Source organism: Notothenia coriiceps, unplaced genomic scaffold (assembly GCF_000735185.1).
Source record: "Notothenia coriiceps isolate Sejong01 unplaced genomic scaffold, NC01 NC01_scaffold00017584, whole genome shotgun sequence".
NCBI lineage: Eukaryota > Metazoa > Chordata > Actinopteri > Perciformes > Nototheniidae > Notothenia > Notothenia coriiceps.
In genome coordinates, this window is record NW_011350285.1 from 22,811 (window position 1) to 35,144 (window position 12,334).

The 12,334-nt window shown below is 40.2% G+C and overlaps 1 protein-coding gene and 1 long non-coding RNA gene across 4 annotated transcripts; one reads left to right on the forward strand and one right to left on the reverse strand.

The window, feature by feature from the left end:
* Positions 1 to 68: 68 nt before the first annotated feature.
* Positions 69 to 10,067, reverse strand: mlec (malectin). 2 transcript variants are annotated; one of them, XM_010776995.1, is made up of 6 exons: positions 9,883 to 10,067; positions 9,240 to 9,460; positions 8,566 to 8,744; positions 7,608 to 7,784; positions 4,478 to 4,535; positions 69 to 3,902 (listed from the first exon to the last, which is right to left on the reverse strand). In XM_010776995.1, exons 2-6 carry the CDS (start codon positions 9,439 to 9,441, stop codon positions 3,658 to 3,660), a joined length of 861 nt encoding a protein of 286 aa, XP_010775297.1. In that variant the 5' UTR covers positions 9,442 to 9,460; positions 9,883 to 10,067; the 3' UTR covers positions 69 to 3,657. The 2 variants fall into 2 exon arrangements, with proteins under 2 accessions (XP_010775297.1, XP_010775298.1); XM_010776996.1 differs by lacking the exon at positions 9,883 to 10,067 and adding an exon at positions 9,742 to 9,806.
* A 1,411-nt stretch (positions 10,068 to 11,478) lies between these two features.
* Positions 11,479 to 12,213, forward strand: LOC104950465 (uncharacterized). Of its 2 annotated transcripts, XR_798918.1 has the most exons (4): positions 11,479 to 11,618; positions 11,694 to 11,765; positions 11,842 to 11,907; positions 11,984 to 12,213. It is a non-coding gene; the product is annotated as an uncharacterized lncRNA (long non-coding RNA). The 2 variants fall into 2 exon arrangements; XR_798917.1 differs by having other exon boundaries at positions 11,694 to 11,907.
* The last annotated feature ends 121 nt before the right edge of the window (positions 12,214 to 12,334 follow it).

The following is a 12,334-nucleotide window of genomic DNA, read 5'->3' on the forward strand; positions in this document are numbered from 1 at the left end:
AAGCTCCAAAAGTTTGTTAAATACCCAAAGTAAGGTAAGTTGAGTGGAAAAACAGCAGCACCACGTTCTGATAAAATAGCACATTTATTAAAAAGAGACAGCATTTCCCATTTTGCAGATATATGCCACATCAGAGTAAGATCAGGGGTCTCGGATACATTTCTCAGTCCACCTGCTGCTGCTGCCTACAGCCCCCCCAGAGGGGCGTTTATTCGTCCAGCACATGTATATATCTATACAGTAGAACTCATTGTTAAGCGCACACTCACTGTCTCACACACTCACACTGTGTGAACCTGGCTGTCAGACCTCATTGTGTGTGTGGTCTGCTGCCTGGACGATGGACACGTTGGCAGATGTTTCGCTGTTCAAATTTGTCTCAGTTTAAAATCATTTCACATGTTCAGTTGCTTTTTAAAATGAGGAAGAAAAAAAAAGGAGAAATAGCAACAGGCTTGATATGTTCATTTCAAACAAATTAACATTAATTACACTTTTTTTTTTTTTTTAAAGGAACATTTCAAGGAGTTGGGAATCATGGCCAGGGACTGCTTTACCAATGAGAGAGAAACAATAGGTTGAATGGAAATGAAGAACCTTTAGCGTCAGATAAGGACACAGAGAGCTTTGATGTAATGGCGGCTATTCTTTGGTTCTCATGTGAATAAAACAGAGCAGATCTTCATTCCACTCTAGTTCATTCAATACGGAGGTGTTTTAACAACAGGTTCGAAAATGGTTGACGAGGAACTAAAAAGAATGTGTTGGAGATACTTTTCAGTTTTAACTAAAAACTTTTTTTCTGCCTGGCTTTGCTACTATAAAAGTTAACTAGTTATAATTATTATTCTGAGACTTCTGTCGTTTGTGTGGAATAAAAATCTAGCCCAGTAAAGTGTGTTTTTAACAGAAGAGGGAAACAAAAGGAGGCTAACTTGATGCAAGCCAACAAAAGAGCAACCGCAAGGCAAATGATGGTAAAGCACAATGTATTCAATAATTCAAGGCAACAAAGACATACACACACAAAAATGACATGATTTTAAAATACATGAGGCAGTGCAAAATGTCACACCAATAAAATATCAAGTTTTAAAAACTCAAAACAAAACAGATCCTGAGGAAAAAATTCAAACATACAGATCCAAGCGTATTGTAAAATATCTCCAGATCAGCCCTACTCTGATTTAAATTATATATAATAGAATGGAAGATCCCATATTTTCAGACACAATCTCATTTATTTGACTGACAGTCAGTTCATCCGGCTGCCCGTTAAATCTTCTTTAAACTGTACCAACAACCGTTCTCCCCAGAAGAAAGGCCACAAAGTCTTCCTAGAAAAAAAAAAAAAACCTAACACCTCAGCAACAACACAAAAGTGATGAGAACAAAATGGTTGTCACACGATCAAATGTGTGATTTTTGTACTTTATATACACACGCAACTGTGTAGACTTGTAGAGGAACAGAACACGGTGACTTTGGTGCTGAACTAAATGAAATGTTTGCATCTTTCAGTAGAAAAATGAAGTGAAATATGGTGAAATATGAGTTAAGTTTACAACTTCAAAAAGGAAAGAAAAACAACAAAAATCCCAAATTGCCAACAGCTGACCAACAATGTTCTGACGCCAACTTCTGGCTCACCATCAATCAAAATGAGAAGGAGAATCGAGGAGTGAGGAGGGATCCACAACACCTGAATTATTAAACGTTTTCAAGTACTGCATATGGCAACAGCAATACTAGCAAGGGGGTGTCGGGGGACATTTAAGACGCATTAGTGAAACAGGTAAAGTTACAAAATTGTCCTTGAAGTAGAGCTAAGCACTTAAGGGAGGTAACTAGATACATAAATAGGAGGGTTCACAACACTACTCCACTAAAAATGGAGAACAAAGCTGCTTTTCAGCCTGCATGGAAAGCAAAACAAGGATATCATTTTTCAAAAGCTGAGAAAACACAGACGAAGTGGACTGATAATGTGGCCATTTAAAAAAGGAAAAAGGGTTGAAGATAAAGATTTGTCCCCAGTTCAAATCAATTAAAAAGGACCAGAAGCTCAATTGCACTCAAAAGTTGACACTGAATTAACAAAATGGTAAGAATTTTGGATACACTTTAAACGAGAAATAAAAAAATGTGTTTGACTTTTCACTGACTGCAGGTGGATGGACTGGTGGCTATATGAAATAAGTGCATTGACTAGCACAGAGTTTATTATATTAACATGGAGCTGCCTGTTCTCTACGTTTAAAAAAAACTCGGAGGACTGAAGAAGTCCATGGCCAAAGTCAACACAGCATTCGGTTTGAAATCAAAAACCCAAATGTATGACAAAGAGAGATTACAACCAGCCCTCCAGTTAGCCACTGATGTAAAATGTGGCAAAACACAATTTCTCCAAATCAGTTCAATGTTGTTATTAAGGGGTCATGTTTGTCCTTATATACCGTTTAACTAATTTACCAAAGAGGCTTCACAAAATGGTATTATGAAAGCTATTTAACAAATTAAAAAACAGGCCACAGTTTTTGTTTTTTCTGAGAAAATAAAAAATACATTCTTTGGTGAAACAAAAAAAGGCAGGCATGCAAAAATAAATGACTTCAGAGAAAAGGCGAAGCTCACAGTAAATGCAAAGATCTGAAGACCCCCACTCACTTGAGCTACAGCGTTTTACAGCATAAACTTTGACTCTGGTGTCTCTTACTGACATTTTTTTATTCCACGTCTGGACTTTCTAATGTTTTAACGTTAAAAATGAATTCTTGCCAGAAAACAGGACTTAATTATGATAACTTTTGAGAACACCTTTAATGGCTCTAAATATGTATTTGGTGGAACGATGCAAAGTAAGTTATGCTTCACCACACGTCACCAACAGATTTGTGTAACCCAACCTAAATGTATGCAAAAAGGCAGGCTGATTTAGACAGCAAATAATTCCACCCACTGCAGAGCTGGCTCAACGCCTAATTCTTACTCAAACAACTTATGGCAAGTAGATGATGGCACGTCAACAAAGGACCAACTAGATCTGAGTGGAAAGACGTAAACATTTTGAGAAAAATGGGAGCCTCTCAAATGCCAACTGTGTTACCTCTTACCTATTCTATTTAACCAATTTCTAAGCAGCACCATTTCCAATTTGATGTGTGACCAGATGCGTGTTAAACAGAGTGTGCTTCCTTGCTACACCCAGTACAAAAACGATGCTTTTTAGCTTATAAAACGGGCCCAGACAAATCCCTCCTGAGCATCTCTTAGCTGCTGAAATGTGGTTTCAAACCGTGTAGACTGGCATCTGTAAATCCTGCACGATCTCTGAGTGGAAATGATTAACATTGTTCAAAAGTGTCAGCAGAAGTGGATGCGAAACACATTCACGAAGAAGCGCACAGCACACACTTCCAACATTTCCTTTTCTTCCGGTAGAATTGGACAGCAGCCATTGCTCCACGGCGAAGTGGCGTCCCGAAAAGTTATTGTCTCTTATTGTCCTACGTCGTCCAGATTTTCTCCAAGCTCTCTCCCTGTGTGTATGCCTTTACCTGTTCTGCCAGATGACTCCCAACCCCCACCCTCCTTCTCCCCCTCCATAGTCTCTTGCCGTCTTGTCTGTTTGACGCCCCCTCCACCGATAGTTGTAGCTCACAGCCGACAGAGGCAGAACAGTGTGGGGATGAAGACCCCGAACGCCACCAGGATGGGGAACATGAGGCTGCTGTTGTCTGCGGCGTATGGGTTTGGTGTTCGGGGGCCGGACTGGACCCTGGGCTTGGAACCTCCAGGAATCTTTTTCTTCCCACCTTCCTCGCCTGGCTCACTTTCCTCCTCTTCTTCTTCCTCCTCCTCAGGCTTCTCCAAGCCAGGGTGCGGCTGAAGTTTGGGCACATCTGTCCAGAAAATAAAAAGGGTGAGGGGAAGTCCAAAATAACAGATATTTTTCCACGCCACTTTTGGTATCAGGTCCATTTCTCTTTTGTCTTACACTGCAGAGAGGACATCCTTAGTGTTGGCATTAACTGACATCATTTTCTATGCAAAACTTTCTGGATTATTTTATTGGCAACCAAACAGATGGACAGAAGCGCTTGTCAATTGTACATTGTTTTGCGAGATGAATTTGCGATGGGTTAAATATGGGGACTGAGGCCATTTTAGAATAGTGGGAAATGTGTAGGATATCCCGAACTGGTAGTAATTCTCTCTGACCAATCAGTGGTCTGCAGTGTTTTAACTCATCCTCAGCTTGCTTTTAACCTTCATCAAACAGTACCAAAAAAGTACCAGTCTGATCCACATCTCTTGCTAATGGACAACCTATGAGTAGAGCTGCTTCTTACCAAGCAGTGGAAATGCAGCATTAAGTCCTCAACGTCTGTACTAAAATGAACACATCTGGTTGGACAAGACAATGTAATGTACTTAAATGCAAATGTTTGAAGAATATGTTTGTCTCATTACTCACCGTCTGATGTCCCCTTCATTACATAGAGAGCGCAGACCTTGGGGTTGTCATAATAACCCTGAAACACAGAATAACAGATGTAAGAAAATGAAAAGTAATTGAATACCACACAGCTTGTTTCTAACAATGATCCATAAGGTTTTTCGCTTTCAAGAAACAACAAAGTAAAGGCCTGAGCACCCTTATCTAAGTAATGTGTTCACTTTGACACAATCTATAGAAAGGCTTCCTCTCTGGCCTTTCCTTCTGAATTTATCTCACACTGTGAAATAAGAATCAACATTTGGTGAAGACAATGCAGTGAACAATGCAAAACAAAAACGCCTGTGCTTGAGCGATGCTGTCTATTTATTGTTGGAATAATGTCCTTTTGCAGGAAGAGCGGACAGCGTGTCCTGGACAAAATGCACAGAGAGCAATGGCACAAAATAAAATAGGGAAAATTAGGTCACTGCAGAAAAAGCATTTTTTGAAGTATGCCACCCTGCACATTTAGATGTTCTACTAACCCAGAGACAGAAACTTTCATTTGCAGAACCCAAAGCTTGAAGGGAAATCTAATAATATATGCATTTCTGCGGCCTGCAGCAGGTTGCCAAGAAACAGAATAAAAAAAAGAAAAGAACAAAGGTAATGTACTCCTATATTCGAATTACAGGTGCAACTATGTGTCAAATAAAGGCTGGCAAGATCTTTCCAAATGAAAGTCTTTCTGTGGCAATAAATATATATAATGTGTTTTTTTCTGTGGGCAATTGATAAAGTATATTGAATCTAATCTTGGGTGTTTTTGTCCATTTTTACAGCAGGACAAATCAAACTAAAGATCATCCACTCAAAAATACTTCCCTCCCCTTGACATAGATTTCCGGTCAATACAAAGTTATGTAAACAGCCCAGGCGTACAGTGTGACATGGAGATGAATTGATGGCTAGGAGGACAACAAGGGAAGCGTAATATGCATCACGAGATGGGAGGAACCAAATCATAAACTCAATCACTCTTGAAGTCCCAGGGCAGGAGCTGCTGTGCTGGATATATTACCACCGAGTAAAATGTGACAACATAACCACGAACCTCTTTACAAAGATAGCAATAGATAAGAGGGCATTTCACTTATTTATAGATAAGACCAAAATCCTCAATTCAGCTCTATCTGGATTTGTCAATAAAAACGAAATATACTTAAATGCTGCCATGAGGACTAGTTCCTCATTCATTTAATTGTTATCATTGGATAATTAAAGGTGGGGTAGGTAAGTTTGAGAAACCGGCTCGAGATACACCTTTTGTTATATTCCATGGAATGCTCTTAACATCCCGATAGCAATGAATATCTTAAGAAAACAAATCTGTGGAAGCCGTAGTACTGTAAAAAGCACGACCAATCATCTGAGCCGGCCCGGCTAAAATAACTGGATGGCCTACCTGCCTGTCAGCCTTCCATCTGTGCACAAGCTTATCTCGTGCCCTCATTGGTCATGTGCGCGTTAGTGTGTGTTGGAGGAGGGGCTCTGTAAGGAAGTGGCAGATTTGTTCCGGTTGTGTATTTTCAAATTCTCGCGCACTCGAGCTGGTTTCTCAAAAATTACCTGCCTCACCTTTAAGACTTATTTTTTATTTCTCAAAAATTGCACCACTTACCAACAGCTCATGCTTCTTAATATATATGTGTGCATATGTTTCTCTTCTGTTTTAACCTGCTTGAATATATGAAATGTATCTGACAACGTCAGGCGTTTAGCGCTCGATGTACTAAAGCCTTTCCTAAATCACAGTAAACGGCAATCTTGTCTATGAAGAATGGAAACAAAGGCAAGCAACCACTGGATGGGTAAATAGCTGAATAATGAAACTGGTATAAATAGTGGCACAAAGATTGATGAGTGCTAGAGAGAATAGTTATAGTTGCACTACCTGACAGGTTAACAGATAAAGGGCAGCCAGATGTGAGGCTGTTTTAAGTCATTTGCATGGCCCACACACACCACTCAGACCGGCTGTCAGCAGCCCTTTCAGACATGGAGCTCATTATGTAAATGTTCCGTTGATTTTACATGTCGGGCTGCAGTCCCTTAGCCATACAGGTTATGAGGATGGTTTTATCTAACACATCTGAAATGAATGCCATCACATTAAAAAAGAGCAGTTGGGGGAAATTCTCCAAATTGTAACTTATTAACTTCACTATCGCGTTTGTCCAACATACTGAAAAACGACAAGCTGTTGTTGCACACACGCTGGTTTTTATACAGATTAAACAAACAAGATACCATGTTTGTAATTTGTGTTTGAGAGTTTCTGGTAGCAGATATTGTTATCTATGGAAAGAGCTCAGTTAGCTGTTTACACTACCTATGTCACCATGAGCTAACCTGCTGCTGGAGGTAGCTTCATATTTAACAGACAGGAAAGATGTTTCAATCATGTCATCTATCTTTTAGAAATAATTGTATTCCCTAAATTGTCCAACTATTGCTTTAAATCTTGTCCCTAGATATGTTCTTATTATAACTGGAGTTCTTTTTATTACTAGATTGTCTTTGATTGATGTCATTTCAATATAAAAATCACATTATTTGTTCTTTCTGACCTTTCATCAAGCAAAGCTGCCGATCATGTTGAGAATATAAGTTAATAATTGAACAAATTGACCCCCACCCCCCTTTAAACATGTTGGCTGTTGGCTTGAATAAAGTCTTATTTATAATATTATATTCGTTATCAAAACTCTTGAGAACGCCATCTTTTTTTAAATATAATGTGACTTATATATTTAGTTCTGTTCATCAACTGAAAGAAATGGACTAGATGACATTATATTTATGCCACACCAAACGAGTGTCTTCATTTTGACTTGAAATACTGCATTTTAAATGACTATCTTACTTTGTGAAAGGCTGACAAAACCAGTAAATCAACCATTTAAGTTTGTTATAGATTAGTGGAAATGGAATACACTTCCAAATGACCCTGTTCAACCTGCCAGGCCTGTTTGAACTTGTAAAACGACTCACAACTGGGGTTATCATACACAAGAGTCATTGTAAAATAAACAAACTGACACTCCCTTGTGACTTTCACTGGAGTCAAGAAATGTCTCATCCAATCCAAATAAAAACAGCTCACCTTTACGAACTCTGCAGTGAGCTTGCCGTTGAAAGTGGAGACCTCTCCTTGTACGCTCAGTTTACCACGTCTAATAGAGAAGGGTACTATCTCATCGTGAGCCGTACTGTGGCCCACACGCTCGAAGATGTCCAGGTCCTTCACCACCACATGGCCGTTTAGACGGACGTCAAACACCTAGGAAAAACATTTTCCCAAGTCAGGAAGGAAACACCCAGCTTAATCATTTGGCCATCAATAGAGTAAAGTTAGTCAACTGAAACTGTAGCTCGACTAGTATTCAAGGTTTTTCACCTTCAAAGTAATGTTAAAACAAATAGGGCTTTATCTCGGCAAACATTTTGACAGGTGTGAATAATAAATAAATAACGGATTCATCTCATTCCGCTACTTCAGTTTCAGGGTCCTAGTATTGCATGCAGGCTCGCTGCCATGCCTTACAGAGACTACTAAACAATAGAGACATTATTAATGTGGATAGGAACACCTGCACTCTTCCTATCTCAAGTTTTATTGTCAATTCAATGGCCCCATTTGATCCGACCACCCATGTAATTTCACTTATGCCTAATGTGGCTTCTTTTCAATACATGATTGACACCTCCCTCACTCCTTTGAAGGTTGGACAAATTACACCTAATCCTTTGAGTACAGGGGTGTGACAAAACTCTCAGCCTTGAAATTCACCTGATATTTCACAATTGAGTCTTAAATGTTTATAAATACTTACATAAACTGCATTATTATCCATCTACAGAAAAAATACTTTAAGGACTAATTGATCATCTAAATCTTTGGCACTTGTTAATTTATCGTTGCATCTTATATTGAAATGTATAAAACTGAAAATAATAACAGGCCTTCAAAGGTTCAATGCATACCTTTTCCATTCAAACTGTGCAGATGAAAATGACAAATGTATTAAACACAAAACAAACTGATTCATTTATTCCCATACCTTTTGCTGTGACTGGGCAAAGTAAACTTCAGCATACTTCATTACTAGTATATAGTCTCCTTCGTCACGAATGGGGATCTCATATCCAAAAGTGTCCTCATTGTAGCGCTCTGTCTGATACAGAATCTGGTCCTCTGGACTGGAGCGCAGTATTGGCAGGCGCAACCCATAATCAGACGCTACAAAAAGAAGAATTGCATCAGTGTTATAGTGCACTTTGATCACGAAGTCACATTAATATCTGTATAACTGGAAAACGGATCATGTTTTAAGTCAAGCATAGCACCACATTGTGCAAGCCCTGACCTTTTCATGCACTCAATGAAACACAGTGCCCTTCTGTCTCAAATGGCAAGTTACCACACTGTGTTCCCTTAAACTTGCATTTATAGGATTTCAGCTTAATAACTGGAGCTAGGAATGACTCTCTGCAGTCAATATCATATCATCACCTGCTTCCTCTCCATGCTGAGAGGGGCGGAGCGTACTCCTTTATGCTGACTCCTCGTTAGTTTGTGGTTATTTGCGGAAGCCAGACCATGCAGAGGTTTCTATTAGACATTTATGTTTCGGAGGAACATATTTTACCTTCACAATGTCATTCTAAGCAACACCTTTACAGGTGAAGCACAGCAAGACAAGCATACCTATATTAGCAGTTAACACCAACTCACCTTTGCCAAGTTTCCCTTCCAATGGGTCCTTCTTGAAGTGAATACCGTGCACGTCTACATGCGATTCACCCCCGGAATTCACAGCCCAGATCACCCGGTCGGCCAGGCTGAGGCCCCCGCCGTCCGCCCCGCACGGCTCCGCCAGTAGCGACAGGACCGCTGCAACCAGCCCGGCGACGAGCTGCGCCGTGACCCGCTGCATTGCCCCTCACAGCCCGGTCCTGGACACGGAGAAAGACAGTGTCGGTATCCGCTTGCCTGCAGCATAGACTCATCAAGGAAATAATCCTTCCACATTTAACATTAACCACATAAGGTTAGCTAGCGTAAAGAGCTAGCAAGCTTGTCTTGATGACATGCAACATGATATCTGAGTTAGCCAGCATGCTAACGTTAACAGTACCAATACCGGCTGTAGCACACACACACAAAGAAACCTATAAAACAACGCTGAATATACAAACAAGTATCTGATCTTATTGTTAACAAAATCATGATTTACCAGCTCTGATTTTAATTGGATAAACTACAATAAAATTATTCATTCGCAGCGATAACCGTGAATCGGTTAGGCTAGCTAGCTACCCTACCTGTCTAACCAGAAATACTTATGGGAAACCCCAGCTCATCAAATATCTCTCACCTTCCCCTTCCACAAATGCCTTGATCCTCTCCTGTTCCAATGTGTGAAATTATCTCTTCTGTTACAGTCTCACCATGAGCCTGGACACTGTAAGGTAACTTTACGGTGTGCAGATATTCTCAGTTGCTGGTGGCAACAGCCTGCTACACTGACTTTCATTCAATGTGTGCATCCGACCAGCATTCGCTCTGTAGCATCAACTGCAAGTCAAGCCCCCAGGAAGTGCGCCGGACTTTTAAAGCAGGTTTTCGTAGTGGCCAAATGGCGGAACTACAACTTCCGTATCAGTCAGTGACGTCCAAATAACTTTATCCCATTGACTTACATTGGGAAATGGACGTCTTTAAATTAGTGTATGATTTTTCCTTAGCTTAATACATGACCCGGTAGGAACAATTGTATTGACCTCATTTGAATCATTAGAGTCTTACATTTTTAAAATGCGTTTAAAGCCAAACACATTGTTATTTCTCCTGCCCATTAATTTGACTGAGCAGAGAGCTGGAGATCGGAGACGGGGCTTAAGGGAAAGCTAAACTGCGCATGCTCTATGGGCCGACATACGGGTACTTTTGCTCTCGAGATGCAGGCCATATGGGCTTCAGGCGCCACTGAGAAACTCATAGGATTTAACGGAGTCCCGCCTCCAACGCTGTATCCACTTCTCTTTATGCATCTATGCTGCAAGTGTACAGGAGGCGGAGCAGTGCTACCTAACCTGAGCTTTCCCATGACCGATGAGTGACACGGACTGTGTCCAATCACATCCTCCTGCTAAGATTTCCTGAACCATTAAAACATAATCATATCACAGCCCAATTACGTCTTAGTGAATTATACAAATGACGACTTAAAGGCTTTAATAGAGAAATGCATTTGATGTAACTTGCACGGTGGTATACAAATATATTTATATATAATAACATTGATCGACAGAAGCGTAAAGACTGAAACCCCCTGTGTCTTTTTTTCACGTCAAGCCATGATTTGATGAGTTTAAAGCCCTGAGTTTAGCCTCTCAGGCAGCATCGTCATCAATTGTGTGCACAATCCCTTCAAGCAAATAATAAGAGACTAAACAACGAAAAACAACGTTTACATAGTGTATCTAAATTAGATTAATAAAACATGTTGAATACAATTTAAAAAAATGAAGAACTAATGCCAGGACCAAACACTTACTGAACGTAATGAAACCACCACCATATGCAAATAAAGATAATAAGAAAGGTATTTTACAGTGTCTTTTACATTTGTAATTCAATTATTCATAGTCGTCTTACGTTGTAGCAAAGTCCTTGCCTTTGCACCGAAATTAAATAATCAACCTAAATTTGACTATTCCTAGTCGGTTACCAGTTCTTCTCTCACTGGCAACCAAAGGTCAAATATATTCAATGATATATTTCCTACAATATTATTTGAGGGACTGAAAAGCATAAATAGGTATTTCGTTGTAAATATAGAACCACAATAATACCATGGATGTATAATAAGAACACGGGTTCTTTAAGAAATATTCACGCCCCCCTTCTTCCGGTATGGTATGGTCCGGCCCTTGTCCAATCACAAGAGTCCAACGCAGCGCGCACACGGTCCACTTCCACTCCAGATATGACCAGCCAGTAATGAATGAAGAAAGTTGCTATGGCAACAGCAATACCTCGATGCATGTGTGACCGGAGGTCTTCTTCCTCTGTGACGCTGCTTGGCGCATCACACTCTCTACCAGACAGGTAAAGCATCTTGCATTCTGTCATTTATTCATGGCGACAAGCAACACCCGGCTTGACACTACTGTCTTAGCGCAGCTGACGTTCGGTGCTTTTGAGGAGGATTTGCTCCGCCGGAGGCTCCCTGGTCTTGCAGTGTTGCAACTATTGGTGAGTTGCCGTTGTCTGCCGTTTTCTCACCTTCAGCTTGGTTCCTCTGGTGTATTGACTGTCATTCATGTCACAGTGGGATTGTTGAGTCTCTCTCTCCCTTCCTTGTGGGCTCTGTGGCTGCGAGTGGCCACACAGGCTGGTATGTATGAGTTCCCCCATAGATAACTTTTCATTTAATAAACTTAAGTATTCAGTCATTTTAAACCTCTTTCCAGGGGTGCTGTAAACATTCTCCCTTCTTGGTGGGCTTTCGCACCGAGCTGTGGTGTCATAAAATTGACCGGCCCTGACTACTCCGTGTTGGACTGTCACCAGGGCCGTTTTGAGATCACGGAATAGCAAGGACACTTATTGTTTTAGTTGATTCATTTTGATTATCTGTTTGTTTTGTGCATCTAATGTTTTGAGTACATTTATAGTATTTTGTTAATTGTGTGATTTTGTTTATTTTCTTTTGTTAACGTTTGGTTTAATTAGTTTACTCCAGTGGCGAGCCGTCAGGGCCCTCTGTGAGGGCCTAAGATATTTTACAAAATAATATTTAAAAACATTAAAAAATATATATA